The 15,946-nt window shown below is 46.4% G+C and overlaps 1 protein-coding gene across 5 annotated transcripts in view; it reads left to right on the forward strand.

Moving 5' to 3' along the window:
* The window catches only part of SLC8A3 (solute carrier family 8 member A3), a 117,117-nt gene that overhangs the window by 98,699 nt on the left and 2,472 nt on the right, over positions 1-15,946 (forward strand). Inside the window, exons 2-6 of one of the 5 annotated variants that reach the window (XM_021679535.1) lie at positions 957-1,063; positions 8,917-8,934; positions 12,878-13,002; positions 13,546-13,645; positions 15,323-15,598. In XM_021679535.1, coding sequence (XP_021535210.1) covers positions 957-1,063; positions 8,917-8,934; positions 12,878-13,002; positions 13,546-13,645; positions 15,323-15,598 — 626 coding nt within the window. Of the gene's footprint in view, positions 1-956; positions 1,064-3,822; positions 3,927-8,916; positions 8,935-12,877; positions 13,003-13,545; positions 13,646-15,322; positions 15,599-15,946 lie in introns of all 5 variants that reach the window. The other 4 variants (XM_021679536.1, XM_021679533.1, XM_021679534.1 and 1 more) reach the window with 4 other exon arrangements.

Consider the following 15,946-nt stretch of genomic DNA (forward strand, 5'->3'; position numbering starts at 1 on the left):
GAAAGAAAGAAAGAAAGAAAGAAAGAAAGAAAGAAAGAAAGAAAGAAAGAAAGAAAGAAAAAGGAAGGAAGGAAGGAAGGAAAGAAAAATGGAAATCAGTACTACTAAAATTGGTTTATATTTTTCATTGTTTAACAAAGCACCTTTTAACATAGAAATAGTGTAATTGTGCTAGTCCCAAGGTCATTGTAGGATTTGTAAGGTAACTGGGACTCGGAGTGCCCTAGAATTCATGTGATCCCCTCCGTGCACCCCTGTGGCTGCAGGGCTTATTTGGAGGTAGCTTGTAGCTTCTGAAGCCCTTCGTGAGTTACCAGAATGTGTGACTTGAACCGCGTGGCCCTCCTGGCTTCCCCGTGGTAGTCGCTGCCACAGAGAAAGGGAAAAGTCCTTCTATGTCCAGGCAAGATTCCCACAAGCCAACAGGCCCCTCCATCCATGTCCTTTATAGAAAGGAAACATAAGCCTTTCAGACCAACACCAGCTGATTTCAAAAGTCAAAAAAACTAAAAAAAAAAATTCTCCCTGTCGCAAAAGCAAGAAGGATAAGGAAGCAAACATTACAGAGGACCTAAATGACTGAGCCATTATATGTATATTATTTCATTGCTCTCACAACCGCCCTGGGATGGTGTAAGCATTATTTAACCTGTTTGTGTATCAGTTACATTATTTGTCCGAGGTCACATAGCATACCCAAGATTAGAACCCAGAACCATTGACTTTCCAGCTTTCAAGTCTGACCATGCCATGAAGCCACATGAAGCCTAAGAGGAGCCCAGGAAGCCTAGATGGGGGCCTGGGGCAGCCCTTCCCCTTGGTGCCCCCCATGGGGGCACACTTTGACCTTTCTGGATCTTTTCACTGTTTCCTTCTCTTCCTGTTCCTTCTCCTGGCTGGCTTGCCCCCCACCCCAATCTGCTCCTTGCTTATGATACTTATTTTTCCATCCACAGCAAAGCAATTCACATCAAGGTAATTGATGATGAGGCGTATGAGAAAAACAAGAATTACTTCATTGAGATGGTGGGCCCCCGCATGGTGGATATGAGTTTTCAGAAAGGTGTAGTACCCTGTCCTACCCAATAATGTTAACATTCTTCTCTCCTCTCTTCTTCTGGTTCTGTTTTGTCTTCTCTTCCCCTTTCTTCTGCCACTCTAGTCCACGTCCCCTTGTTTTCTTTCTTGTTCTCTCATTTCCTTTCTTTCCACCTCTCCCTCTCCTCTCTCTGATCCCAGCTCTGCCCTAACACCTGCCAGCCTGTCACATGGTATCCATAAGAGGGATGTTCAAGAGTCAATGCTAATTTCTGTGGGATGGAGAAATGGATATGGGAAAAACACAGGGTAGGGGAGAGAGAGAGAGAGAGAGAGAGAGAGAGAGAGAGTCAGCCAGAGCCCAGAGTATCGTATATGGGTTCTCTGCTTCTCCTGGACGGCTTCATATACAGGAAAGAAAAAGATCACACAGCACAGTGCCAGGCAGGAGGGCGGCACTGGGAAACTGGCTTAGGTGCTCAGTACAGACTCCCATGGGGCAGGTATTCTCAGGGCTAAGCTTAGAGTCCCCAGACATTGGCAATCAATGTATTTGGATTTGGGTTCTATTTATGGTTCATCCCATTCCCCAGAGCAGGCCTGAGGAGCCCTCTTTTCTGCCATATTCCTGCTATCAAGGTGTGTTTCTCTTCTGACCTTGATTGAGCTGAAAGTACAGGTTTGAGTTTGAGGTCTAGGTCACAGACCTACCTGCTGGACTGTTTTCCCTGCAAAGAACATCTAGGTGTGGTGGCAGAGGGTTAGAATGGTGGGAGAAGGGCTTCTGAGTTGAGTGGAGGCTTTCCCACGAGACCACAGGATTTCTCAGAGCAGATGGAGCCTTTGCCTTCAACTTAAATGACCCACACACCCCAGACTTCCGATAGGCAAGTCAGAACATTCTCTTCTGGACAGACCACTATGTCGAGGGGAGCCGCTAGTATTCGGGGGCAACGTTCCTTCCCTGGCAGGGCCATCAATCAGGTCCCTCCAGCCAGGCCCTTGGTCACAGGGCACCCATTCCTAACCCACAGCAGAGTCCCTGCAGGAGAAAAACTACCAGGCTCACAGCTCCTGGGTAGCCCCAGGTTCCCATATCTAGGGCCTAGAGAGAAGTTCCTAGAAAATTCTTCTTCTTCTTTTTTTTTTTTTTTTTAAAGATTTTATTTATTTATTTGACACAGAGAGAACCAGACTGAGATAGAGAGAGACAGACAGACAGCAAGCACAAGCAGGGGGAACGGCAGGCAGGGGAGAAGCAGGCTCTCTGCTGAGCAAGGAGCCCTACATGGGGCTCTATCCCAGGACTCTGGGATCATGACCTGAGCCGAAAGCAGCTGCTTAACCAACTGAGCCACCCAGGCGCCCCTAGAAAATTCTTCCTGACAGTCATTTAGCTTTGTCTTTTTCCTCCTGAGCAAAGTATGTAAAGGTGTCCAAAAATGGTGCCAAGAAAGGGTAACCAAAAGTGTACTTGTGAAACACACACACAAAACACAAATGCACAGCAAATCTTGTGTCCACCAAACCACCTCAGGTCAGTCTGCCACTTTGCAGATAGCAAAGCTGAGCGTGTCTTCGGAATAGAAGAGGAACATCAGAGGCTCTGATTAGACATTTTAGGTTATTGTTTGTTAGCACCGCTTTGCCCTTTAGAGAGCATTTAGGTCCCAGGCCAAAGACAAAGCTAGCAGAAAACAAAAATCATGGCTCACTACTGGGACCTGCCAACCCCACCATGGTTCCATGAAGGACCAAGAGGGGGATGATCCAGGCCCCCACAGCAACTTCTCCAATGACAATTGGCCTGAGCCAGCCTCATGCCAGTCTCTGGAGGGGAGTGATTTTCAAGGAAACTTTGCTTCCCTGGATGATTTGTTTTTAAAATACTGTGCTTTGTTGACACGCCCAGAAACGAACAAAGACCTCCTTCACCATTTTCCCCAGGCCCCAGATAATCAGCATTTAAGGAAGCCAGCCTTGGGACATATCAGCCCTATATGATAGAAGTACAGAGGTGATTTAGAATTTGATGACATATCATTTTCTTTACATATTCCTAGGAGTACATCCGCTGTAAATATTAAAGGAGTCCTGTATCATATTGTGGTTAATACATACTTATTTTAGTTCCCAACGCCAAAGCCCTGAGATCAAAAATGACAAAGATGTTAGAATTCTCCCTTCCTTTCTCTCTCTCTCTCTCGTTTCCCTTCCTGATAAATACTTTACTTTTAAAGTTTTCTTTATGAGGCTCACATAAGAAGTGAGTGTAGACACAGGAAGGGAAACGAGCCCCTAGCTAGGTACTATTGGCATATTTCCTGTTGGAGAAGGGCCCTGGATCATTCCCAATGGGCCGGTAGTTTACCTGCTTCCCGAAGAAATGCCAGTTACCATGTGACACCCAATGGAATGTGCTGCCCAACTCACTTCCTACTAACCATCGGCAGGATCTAAACTGACTCCTCCCCACCAGCACCCCTTGTCCTTCCCCTTTCCCTCCTGTCCTCCTGGAACCCTTCCTTTGCCCACTTTTCCTTGCCTCCTGGCTCCCTTTCCTTCACACCCATAAGGAAACTACGACCAAGGAGACAAGAAAAGCTGAGACCATTTTTTAATATGAGAAAAATACAATCCACCATAGTCCTGTCAAATGCCACCATGGCGGGACCGGGCTGCATGCGCCAGGAGTAATGGGGAATGATTTTAAAGGCTGTGCTCCAAATGACCAACCAATCTACCGACCCAGTCGACACACTCTCTCTCTTGTTGTCCCTACAGGAAAACCATAAGGGTTAAAATAGTAGATGAGGAGGAATACGAAAGGCAAGAGAATTTCTTCATTGTCCTTGGTGAACCGAAATGGATGGAACGTGGAATATCAGGTGTGAGATTCTTTAAAAAACAGAACAAAATAAAACAACAACAACAAAAAGAAAGAGAAAAATTTAAACTGAAAAGCAACAGCAACAAAAAGCAACTCTGTTTTTTCTCCCCCCATTTTCTTCCCTTTTCCTTTTTCCTCTTTTTGACCAATGGACTTTTTTATTCTTTTCCCTCCTGTATTCTCGCTCTCACCCTGTTTCGGTGTCATCTCTGCCTTCTTAGCCTTAGCTGATTCCCCAATCCTCCTTTCTCACCTTCTGGACAGCGCTGCAGCCTCAACTCCTCATTACCCTACTGAATTACTTCCTTCCACCTTGTGCTCCAATGATCTGATCACCACTGTCCCCTGCACTCTCCCCCGCAGACCCCACACATACATGGAAACTCCTTGGTGGGTGGGGAGGAGAAGAAAAAGAAAGGAATGTGATGCCATGCATGTCTGTACCCCTTCCCTACCTTCTTGCCCTCCCACCCCTCACCCTCGAGCCTGGATTGAATGGGGGAAGGGTCTGGGGTGGAGGCTGGGGCCCATGTTGCAATGACGCTTTGACAGTTTTGTGCTGCATTCCCCAACCTTCCTTGAGTGCTTGGCAGGTTATTCACTTGCAGAGTGGTTCATAGGTCCCTCTGCCCTTCATGGAGGTAAGTGTTTTATCTGACTATTTCACAGTTGGGGAGACCATAGTATGAAAAGGTATACCAAGTGTCAGAGGCCACAGCTTCTGAGACCTCTCTGAGACAGAGCTGGTGTCTGAGGTAGTCATATGATCTGGAGTCCTGAACTATTCTTCCTCCCCTTGACATCCAGCCCATCTCATTCTACCTTTATTCCAAGACCAAAGGAGGGAACTTTATTCAGGTTGCTTTAGGACAATGCAATCCCTAAAGCAGAAAATTGGGAGTCTGCAAAGAGAAGGAAATAATTCCAGATATGGGTATCTCCCCAGCCAGAGGGCCCTGGAAAAGGACTGACATTGGGCGGGCCCAGAGTATTGACTTATGGGTTTTCTGATAGGAGAAGGGCCTCTAAATGGTGTAGTTGGTGTTGATCCCTGAGAAACAACACAGTTCACAGAAGCCTGCCTTTGCTTGGCATCTGCAAATAGACATATCGCCCAGATCCCAAGATAACCCTCATCCCATACCAGGGGAGTGGCCTCATCTCCTCCCTTCCTCAAGACACGCATCTTGGGATACGTGCTAGGGTTCCATTCCTAAGGGACTGATTATGTTGCAACCAAGGAAGATATAAGGAAAGATTTCTTCCCTTGAAGAAAAATGATTGGAAACCACTACTTCGAAAGTGTTGGAGGAATATATGTGGTAATGGAAAAGGTGCTCTTGGGAAATATCAAGAGAAGGACATTCACACTCCCCTTCAGGAGAGATATGCTTCTGGGAGCCTCGTGGAGAATGGAACAGTGAGACCCACTTGTTTGTCAAAAAAGGGTGATTATTCTGCAACTACTTCACATTCACATGACAAAGAACAGCATAAAGCCTTTCATTCAAGGACAGATCTAAGAGATTCAGCAACTATCCTCCTAAAGTCTTATCACAGGTATGACTGATCAGTTCTCACTGTCTTCTGGGGACTCTCTCTGCAGATCTGACCAGTTCTGTGTCCACCCAGGTCTGGACATGCCTAGTGTTCTAGAGGCAAAAGCCCTCTCCATCTTCCATTACTCATCCTCTCCTTGCCACCTGATAGGATGTCGCCATGAGCCTGACTGCCAGAGTGTGGGGGAAAAAAATCTCTAGTTCCATTGTTTAGATTGTGTTTCTGCCAAACCACTGAGAATATTCTCAGAAGTTGTCTCAACACCTGCCCTACCTCATTCCCACCCCCCTTGTGCATTTACTCCTCCTCTTCATGATTGAGTGGATGCAGCAGACACCTAAAGCCATTGTAAACTAGCTTTATCAATTTCCATAGTCTCTGCTATGTAGGTGCAAATGAAAGCAGCACAAAAGATCATTCAGGGTAGCTGTAAAGAAGGCAGTGGCTCCAGACAAAAAGAATGGGTTAAAAGTCCATCCATGACTTTATTCCACCAGTAAAGAAGCCTCCCCTTTTTTTTCTGCCTCCCCAATAAACCCTGATCAACAGCAGGACAGGGAGTGACCTAGGATACACCTTGCACTCTTCAAGAGACTTGGCCAAATGCAAATGCCTTTGGCTACTCCCCCCCCACCTTTTTTTTTTTTGCCCTGAACTCCGTTCAAGGAGATGTCAGCAAAGTCCTAGTGGAGCCTAGTCCTAGGGAGTGAGTAGGTGAGAAGGCAAGGATCCTCCAGGTCTTCCCAGTGACCAAGATGCCAAGATGGAAGGTGCCAATAGGAAATATGTGCATTTCCTGACCTCCTGGTCTATTGTCTATTTTCAGTTTCTTCACATCTTCCCATATTTTGGCATTAGACCATAAGGTGAAAGGTCATACAACTTGATTGTCTAGACTCAGAATCAAATGAAAACCCATCCTGATTTTCAGAATTCCCTGCTGTTCTCAGAGTGAGAAGCTGTCTTTTCATGATTACTGCTGCATGGGAGAGTCTTAGGCATTCAGAACAGCATAGACTTTGCATGGTCAAAATGACATTTGCGTTACAAAAAAAAAAAAAAAAAAGGACTGTATTTGAAATAGCAGATTCTATTCTTGGCAAACAAAACAGACTTTAGAGGTGAGATTAAATGCTCTGGATAAGCTAGAGGAGGGAAAAGGGAGGATGAATAGGAAACATGGTTGCTCTGGTGTAGAGTAAGTGCTCTAGTCCAGAAGTAGACATTGGAGGGCAACGCCGAGCAGCATGGTCAAGGCTGTTGGGGCTGGACACTTGGAGCCTCATGTGGAAAGGCAAGCACTCTCCCCCAGTCGTGGGGCCTGTCTGTGCCCCCTCTTAACCACATCAATGGGCTCACCCTGACAAGCTGCCCAGATGCTTCCAGTTACTCACAGAGCTATGCTATTTCCTGTATGTCCCTGGGGTGTCTGAGCAAGGATAAATGATGCTCACCTGACCCTGGGGATCAATACAGGGGAAAGTTCAGCTGCAGATTTTCTCATCATCAGCAGCAGGAAAAACACCCTGGAGGTATTATGTCACTCAGAATTGGCCTATCTGGATCTCGCTGACCCATCTATAACTGCTAAGTGGAAAGTCTCAAATTCATGTAGACAATGGTACCATTCCAGCTGACTGCAAGCCCTCTCATTGTGATAGAGATGATCCTGGGTTGGGAGGGACTTCTGAGTGAAAACCAGGGCAGCAGGGACCTTTTTGGAAGAGCTACCCCTTGTGGGTCTACCTGGGGTCACTGATGTGTTCGGGTTTCTGGTTTCCCCTGGAGCTTGAGGGCCAGGAAGGGTTCTGCTTCCGTACAGATCCATAGAAGGAGCAGAATGAACAAGCTCTCTTGCTATCTGTCTGTCTACCTATCCATCTCAGTGTAGCAAGGAGGTTCACTCAATTACCCCTTGGAATTCCATATGGGAGAAACCAGAAAAAGTTGACTGCTGTTTGCTCTGCTTATATACCATAAAAATTCTCAGTCCACGTGTCTTCAGTGGTTGTGACTGTGAGATGGTGGATCACTGGCCCGAGTTGCATTCCTAGAGATTTTTAGAAGAAACAATTCACAGACACCACCCCCGCTCCTTCCTCGGCACCGTCAGTCACCAGCTGTATCAGGAGGATGTGGTGGGATGTTCCCAGACTTTTATTTGACAAGAGCCAGGGAGTGTGGGGCTGTACTGAGACACCATTGAGAGGAAAATGTGGTATGTCACAAGAATTTTTTAGCGTAAGTCCAAATTCGGGACCTAGGAATGCCCTGCGTTAGGTACGTCTAACTCAGCTTCCCAGTCCGTGTAGGGGCCTTATTATTTGTCATCTTCCATCTACAAATAGCTTGCTTTTTTTTTTTTTAAGATTTTATTTATTTATTTAAGAGAGCATGAGAGGGGGGAGGGTCAGAGGGAGAAGCAGACTCCCCACCGAGCAGGGAGCCCGATGCGGGACTCGATCCAGGGACTCCAGGATCATGACCTGAGCCGAAGGCAGTCGCTTAACCAACTGAGCCACCCAGGTGCCCCCTACAAATAGCTTTCTGTATGACAGTTTCTCTGGTCCAGAATACCTGGACCCTAGTTAGCCTGTCCTGTCTGGAACAAAAACACCACCATCCAGAGATGCAGCCCCACAGGATCTAAAAAAATACAATTGCCAAAATACGTGGCAAAAAACAAACCTCAGCTGAACCCCTACTAGTTGTGGTGACTTTGCTAGGCACAGGTTAATACAAAATGGTATTACCCTAACCACCAGGCTGTATCTATAAAAAGATAAACCATTCAAAGAAAACATTTTGCAGAACTCAAAGTTCTGGCCAACGTGGTAGCTAGGAAGCTATTTGTGGCCATGGAAGTGTTATGGGCACTGGGAAGCTAAGCACGATCTGGTTATAAGGTTAGGGATAGAAGACACAGGACTGAGCACTATTCCACTCTTGTAGGCCACTGCTCAGGACCCTGAACTCCTATTCAAGCCCCAGGGTCATATGCCCCACTGATAAGCCAGCTACACTCTACAGTTTTCATGGTAACTGGATCCTCATTCCTTTACAGAATGGATATGATAACCTGATTTCTTAGAAGATCACGACTGACCAACTCTGTGTCTGCTCCGCTCACATGGATTCCCCATCCTCATTCCTTTTCCCCTCGCCCCCAGAGCTATAGGAAAGGTGCGGGGAAAGTCAGGCTGCAGGGCTCTGGTGCTCAGCAGTCCCTCCAGTGGCTTATGCCTCTTGCTGGTGCTGTGCATGCCCTAAATGCTGCCTTTTGCATGTGGCTGCAAAGCTCTCACCCACTAAGCTCACTGCCTTCCTTATCCTGCTGCAACCACAAAGCCTGGGGATACTTTCAAGATGGGACCTTAATGCTCTTTCCTTTTCTTTCTTCCCCTTGTCTGGTACCCATTTGCAAACAGCGCTCCTGTTGTCTCCAGGTAAGAGGTGTCTTGCCCCCTCTTTTCTACTTCTCGCCAGTGCCATTATTTAGTTTAAGACCAATGTCCTTTGATTTAGTAGGAACTGCGGGCTCGAGCTAACCTGACAAGTTCTTCTAAGGACTGAGAGGTTTATTTCCCCACTTGAAGTAATTGTGAGGAAGTAGACAATTCTTTGAGCACCACTTCTGTCAGCAGATGTGGGTAAAGGCAGAGCTGGTCCTCTCTGGGACCAGGAAGAGAGTTGAAACTTACCAGACAAACAGTGGGTCATAGACTTCTCCTGAGTCTTAATTCATCTGTCATCTCATGTTGTAGGGCAAGAAAGGATGAGAGTCTGGGCTGAATCTCCTAATGGGATCATGATGGGATTTGAAAGAAAATACTTTGATCTTGAAGGAACCAGGGGAAAATAATGAGGAGCTGCTGTGAGAACATGAAAAGCAACTTTTGAAAAATCTCAAATTTTACTGATCCTGGAGATCTTCCATCTCATTACAGCGGAGACCTAAATTGCTAGAACTTTTGTTCATTTGTCATTGAAGTCACATGTGTCATGAACACGAAAAAGAATTAGGATATTATGGGTGGTGGGGACAATTATCTGGCTGGAAATAGAAATTTTGGAGAATTTATTTTGGACATATTCTCATGCAGAATCTAGGTTCTGTTTAGGATGTACACCTTCTTTGAGAGTATGCTTGCATCAGTGGAATGAAGTCATAAACAACATCCAACTTTGTGAGCAGATAGGAAAGCATTTCCAGCATATCAGCAATACTATAACTCTCAGTGCAGGCAGAGTGAGCTATACAAGATGTCTCAATATAAGTTAAAATAACACTTTAAATTCATCAGCTCTTTGAACATATAACAAATTTTAGGAGCATTCGAGAGGCAAAACATCTTACAGGATTCACTGGTATTCAAAATTACATATAGGCTGAACCCTGGTTTTGAGAAGGGGCAGTATATAAAGGACATTGACCTCCTTGGAGCCTTTAAACAACAACAATAAAAATAGGTAAACCCTACATTTTTTTCTTTCTGAAAAAAAGGGACTCCAGCTTCCTTGGCCATTTGCTTCCTCTTTGTACCAACAAGACAAGAACTACCTCTGACCCCATATATTCCACTATTCCCCCAGGGTATTAATGCCATAGCATTGGGAATTCCTTCTCTAGTTCACTTACCTTCTTGCCTGAGGAGGTATTTGGGCTTCCAACTCTTGCTTCTACCCACCCCCACCACCAACCACACGCATATATACACACAACAGAGGTTGTGATTTAATTTGGGCTTTCTTGTACTTTTAACACATTTGCAAAAATACCAATAGAAGCTGAAATAGGAAAAGAAGGTATCATTTTCTAGATCTTTCAGTCTGTAAACTTTTAATCTAGGGGCCCATGGGTAGATTTTAAATTCACTGGAAATCTCAAATTCTTGTTTGCCTTTTCCTGGGCAGACAGGCAAACATGATTAACAATGCCTGGTGGTGAAAGACAGAGAGTAAATATGTTCATTCTGAGCTACACCACCAAGTTCAGGGACCTGGGATTGAGCGCACTAGCGGCGCTACCCCATTTCTTTCTGAGGATACCTGTAAAGCAGTCCCAGCAATCTATTCTTGTCTGGCCTGGCAAGCTCTTTGTTCTTCCAATATTTGCTCAATCTTTCATCCTATTCATATTCTCTCTCTTTCTCTCTCTCTGCACGCCTCCCCCCTTTTCTGAGATCTGAGAGTTTCTTCAGTCAGTCCAAATATCAAGATCACCTATCATTTATTCTCTTCGCTTGAAATCCTGAGGAGTTACATAAACAAGCTATCACAATCATTATGGACTTTTAGATTTGAGACTTTTCACTCTCTCAGGAAATTAATTTGAATGTAAAAGAATGATCATTACAAAGATAGAAAAAGGCAGGAATTCCTACCAAACCAAGACACTAAATCAGAGTTGATTTAAAGGCATGTGAATCAATCACTTAACCGATATATATGGAGTACCTCTGTGGGGCTGTGGGAGATCCAAAGATAGAGGACTGGTATTTGTCAAAGAGATTTTTGCAAAAAGCTAAATGGAAAAACTGACTGTCACCACAGGGGTGGACAGGTCAGTAGGTAGATCAATATCCTGCCAGATGGATATAGTGCCAGACTGATGGCTGGACAAGGGGTTAGACAGGTACATTTATATGTCACTGGAGAGCTCATTATATTGGAATAAAGTTCTTGTGGCACATGTAAAGTATGACATGGGGGCATCGGGGAGGGAGGAGTAGAATAATACTGTCACTGCTAGGATAGCCATTATGATATGGTGCCAAAACCTACAAGTAGAGGAAAAAGGTACCCTTGCTTTTAAAGAATCTATAAGTATTTTTCTAAAGGCTATTTCTCAGAGTGGCTTGCAGTCTGGCTTCAGGATCACTGACTTCCTAGCCAGAACCCTAGGTGTACCCAGATTTACCTTCATAATTGACTAATAAAAGACTCAGAATCAATGGCTTGAATAAAGTTAGGCTGCTAAAGGGTGTCTGCTTACTTAGAAATAGACAGGACTTTGATCCTTGAGAAATAATTGCTTCTGAAAGCTGTCACCAACACTAGCAGGAGGACAGCACCACGGACAGCTCCCAAACATTTTGGGATTGCCTTCTGTGTTTGGTGCGAGAAGCACTGAGTGAAACAGCCAGCTCAGGAATCCTCCGCATACTTTCTTCCCATCTTCATTCAGGACAACTAAGAAAATCCTTATATAAAACAGCCTCTCTGGTAACTTACACTCTTGGCTTATCGTCTTTCCAGTGAATTCTTTTCCTTGCAACTTCAAGAGCTCGAGTCTCACCCGTCACTACGCTTCACCGATTCCCAAGTTAGAGAGAAAAGAAGACCTCCTTGGCCTCTGACCCACTTTGTCCTTGAGATTATCCAAGGACTAAAGGATTCCCATAGGAGATTCATTATGTGGAATGAAAGCAATTAAGGAACTGAATAAAAGAATTAATTGCATGTAAGAATGTGGACTTGGAAGGAAAGATGTTTAAATGATCTCTGAAAGAAACAGGCTGCCAAGAGCAATTTTCTAATCAAAGGGGAATAAAAAGATTCAATCTCTATTTCACTCTAATCCAGAAAACATGTCTTCATGGTGAAGTGGTCTTAAAATGGACTCACCAGTTGAAGTGGAAAAATTTTCCCACCATTCAACCTGAGAAGGGACCTCTAGTAAATGAGTCAAGATGCTGAGGGACACAGGGAATGCCTCAAAAAAAAGTAAAGGAAGAGCTTCCTTTTGGTTTTGATTGAACGAGTATTTCTGTTCCAGAAGAAATGTGCCTGGTTCCTACAGAAATCCTGGGGATCTTTCATTGGAAAATCAGGAAATCTTGCAAGTTTCTCACTGTGGGGATAACATTCACTTGTATGGAGTGTAGATATTCCTCCCTTCTCCTCTATAGAGGGCACATCCGAACGGTGTTGGAAACAGATGTTAACGGGGGTGGGGGGAACCAGTAGACATATCCTTTGGATTAACGTGGTTCTGATCTCCAAGAACTTTTATATCAAGTAGTTGAACAGTCCGGCTCAACAATTCAAAGTTGTTAAACGCTTTTGTTCCCAACTCTCCAGTATCTCACCAGATGACTTGGGGACTTCAATAGGTGCTATTTCTTGGAAGGTCTTTGGGTCAGGTTGCTCACCCAGTTACAAAATGGAAATAGAAATGCTTATTCCAGGCCCTCAGGGGACCCTCTCAGGGTCTGATGGTCATAAAACGTTTAGCACGTTATAGAAAGAGGCACTAAAAAATACCTGAAGTCCCTAGTCTCGAGAGAAGTTTGCTTTGTGCCCGCTGCCCATGCCTAATACTCTGAGCTTTAGACTCCTAGGGAGTGGTGAATGTGCTAAAGCTAGTCTGATTTTGTTTTGTTGCAGAGGTGACAGACAGGAAGCTGACTGTGGAGGAAGAGGAGGCCAAGAGGATAGCAGAAATGGGAAAGCCAGTACTGGGCGAACACCCCAAACTAGAGGTCATCATTGAAGAGTCCTTTGAATTCAAGGTCAGGCCATAAATGTGATCTAATTGAAAAATAGAGTAATGTGGTGGGAGGTAGAAGTTTTGTTACAGTTTCACCACTGAATAGTGAAGCTGAAACTGAACAAATCACTTACCCACCCAGTGTCAATTTCCCCATTTGTAACATGGAAGGAATAGTGCTGGCCATTTAGATCCTAGGAATATTGGGAGGAAACATAACAAATGGAATAAATGGGCTATAAAGCCCCTCGATGTATTATCACTATTGTTTAACTGTATTTTAAAAACAAAGATTCTAAAATTTACTACTCCAGGGCAAGGTTTATTGGCATCATTACCGTTATGCTCTATTTTATTGCTCTAAGTATCCAATATCCACCATCACAACCAAAGAAAAGGGAAATGGAAAGACTGACCCAGAAGATATCATCCAAGGCCATTACTCCCAGGACCCATGTGGATACACCTGGAATGCAAGACATCTTTCATTCCCTTGAAACACCAGACTCCTCAACAGTTCTGAGCGTTCTAACCTCATGATTCCAAGTTTTTATCTCCCTGACAGAATACGGTGGACAAACTGATCAAGAAGACAAACCTGGCCATGGTTGTGGGGACCCATTCCTGGAGGGACCAGTTCATGGAGGCCATCACTGTCAGTGCAGGTAAGAGGGTCTCAAGATGGGCACCGGCCTTGCTGAGAGAAGCAGGCAACGCCAGAGAAGGGAGAACACAGCCCCATCAGCAGCTACCAATTTCTGGGCAGGCCCCTGCGTCCCAGCGCTAGTCCTTGCTCTTGGCCTGTTTTACCAGGTCACTTTGGAAAAGAATCATGGGGTAGCTAGAAGAGCATGGCTATCACTGATTTCAAATCCTGGCCCCAACCCGTGTGACCTGGGACAAGTTACCCCCCCTCCACCTCAATTTACTCATTCAAAAAGGGAACCATTTCGACCTTTCTCAGCAAAGAATGGTAGAGTCTGGTACCAAACAGGAACTCATTAAATTCTGGTTTCCATCATTCTTTCCTCTCACTTTTTTGGGCCTCCTTTTCTGTAAACTGGGGGACTATTCTGATTAGACATGGGGGTCCAGAGTTTGTAAAATCTCTGCATTGACACTGACAAACCTCCGCCCTGGGTGATTCCAGACCTCTCCTTGGCCATTCACTGACAGGTTCCCTCAGTGGCGGCCCAGAGCACAGCCAGCGCCCCAGACGAGGTCTCTCCACCACCACCCATAGTGCCTCTTGGTACCGCGGAGCCCTCCCCGTACTGCCCAGCTCTGCTGGCCTTGTCCGCTTTCATGAGGCTTTGCTGTCATAGCAACCACAGGGTCCCATGCCTGAGGCCCGGGAGCCAGGGCAGAAGTACCGCCGGGAAGAGAGGGTGGCCGCGGCAGCTGCTGCCCCACGTCTCACGTCGCCTGCCTCAGATCCCCCCAGGTCCCCCTCTGATGACCTTACTTTGCCCCTAAGGGGACAATAAACAGAATATAGGCGACCCTATAGACGAACCCCCTCCTTTCTCAAGCGAGGGAACTGAGGCTTAGAAATAAGGGGTGATTTTCCTCAGCTTACCGATCCTCTTCCTGGCAAAGCTGCACCCGGAACTCAAGCGCCCTAACTCCTGCTCTTTAAAACCCTAGCTTCCCCTGATTGTGTCAAACATAACAGAGGTGGCCCTGGACAAGGTACCAGCGGGCCTCAGCATGCCCTCTCCTCCCGGACTGCTGAGCGGGCAACTTGGCCCCCATTTCCTGGCAAGGACAATGGGACCCAGCCCTGCTCTGTCCCACGGGCTATCGGGAGGATGGCGCTAGGTCTCTGGTATGCCCACATGATCTGGAAGGACAGCCGACCCCCCAGGGACGGATAGCCACCAGAACCGCGAGCTTATTGCCGCAGGCATGTCAGGAACATTAGGGAGGCGCTCCGCCCACGTCCAGTGAAGAGTGGACACACGGCTGATTTCGCTTTTCTTCGCCCAGGCAACCGGACGCAGCCTGATCTACCCTCCTCTCTGCTTCGTCGCCTTGTCCTTCCCGAGTTCCCCCCCCACCCCCAGGCTCTCTCTTTTGCCCTTCTCTCCCTATTCCCCTGTCCTCTCCCTCCCACCCTCCTGGGTGCCCTGCATTCACATTAACCAATGGGGCACCCCCACTCGGTTCCCCTTTCCCCAGTGTCGTCTGGCGCCCAGGCCGTGGCCCACGCCACTGCCCAGGAGAGGGCTGGAGTCTCCTGCCAGCTAATAATGCTTGCCACGTGGGTTGACTTGACTTTTTGCTGAATGGGGATCTGACCTCGCTGCCCTTCCCCGGGGCCTGTTTTATCTGGTCTGCAGCAGGGGACGAGGAGGAGGACGAGTCAGGGGAGGAGAGGCTGCCGTCCTGCTTTGACTACGTCATGCACTTTCTGACGGTCTTCTGGAAGGTGCTGTTTGCCTGCGTGCCCCCCACAGAGTACTGCCATGGCTGGGCCTGCTTCGTTGTGTCCATTCTCATCATTGGCATGCTCACGGCCATAATCGGGGACCTGGCCTCCCACTTCGGCTGCACCATTGGCCTCAAGGATTCCGTCACCGCTGTCGTTTTTGTGGCATTTGGCACCTCTGTGCCAGGTAAGAGTGAGGGGGGCTTGGGTTCGCAAAGAGGTTATTACCGGGTCCAAGGGACCCCTCCACTTTACCTCAGTATCTTCCTTACTATCTCGGATCTGAACTTAACAGAGCCTCTGCCCCAAAGGTGCACAGAAGCCAAAGGGATTAATGAAAACAATTACTAGCAAAAGCTAACATTTCCTGAACACGTTTGATGTGTCGGTCACTGTGTATGCTACGCAGTTTACAGGTTTCCTCTCTGTAATGCTCACCAAAACCCTGTGTAATCGGGATCGTTATTATCCCCACATGACAAATGAGAAAACCGAGGCCCACAGAGCTAAGTCAACTGCCCATGTGAGTGGCCCA

Source organism: Neomonachus schauinslandi, chromosome 9 (assembly GCF_002201575.2).
Source record: "Neomonachus schauinslandi chromosome 9, ASM220157v2, whole genome shotgun sequence".
Taxonomy (NCBI): Eukaryota; Metazoa; Chordata; class Mammalia; order Carnivora; family Phocidae; genus Neomonachus; species Neomonachus schauinslandi.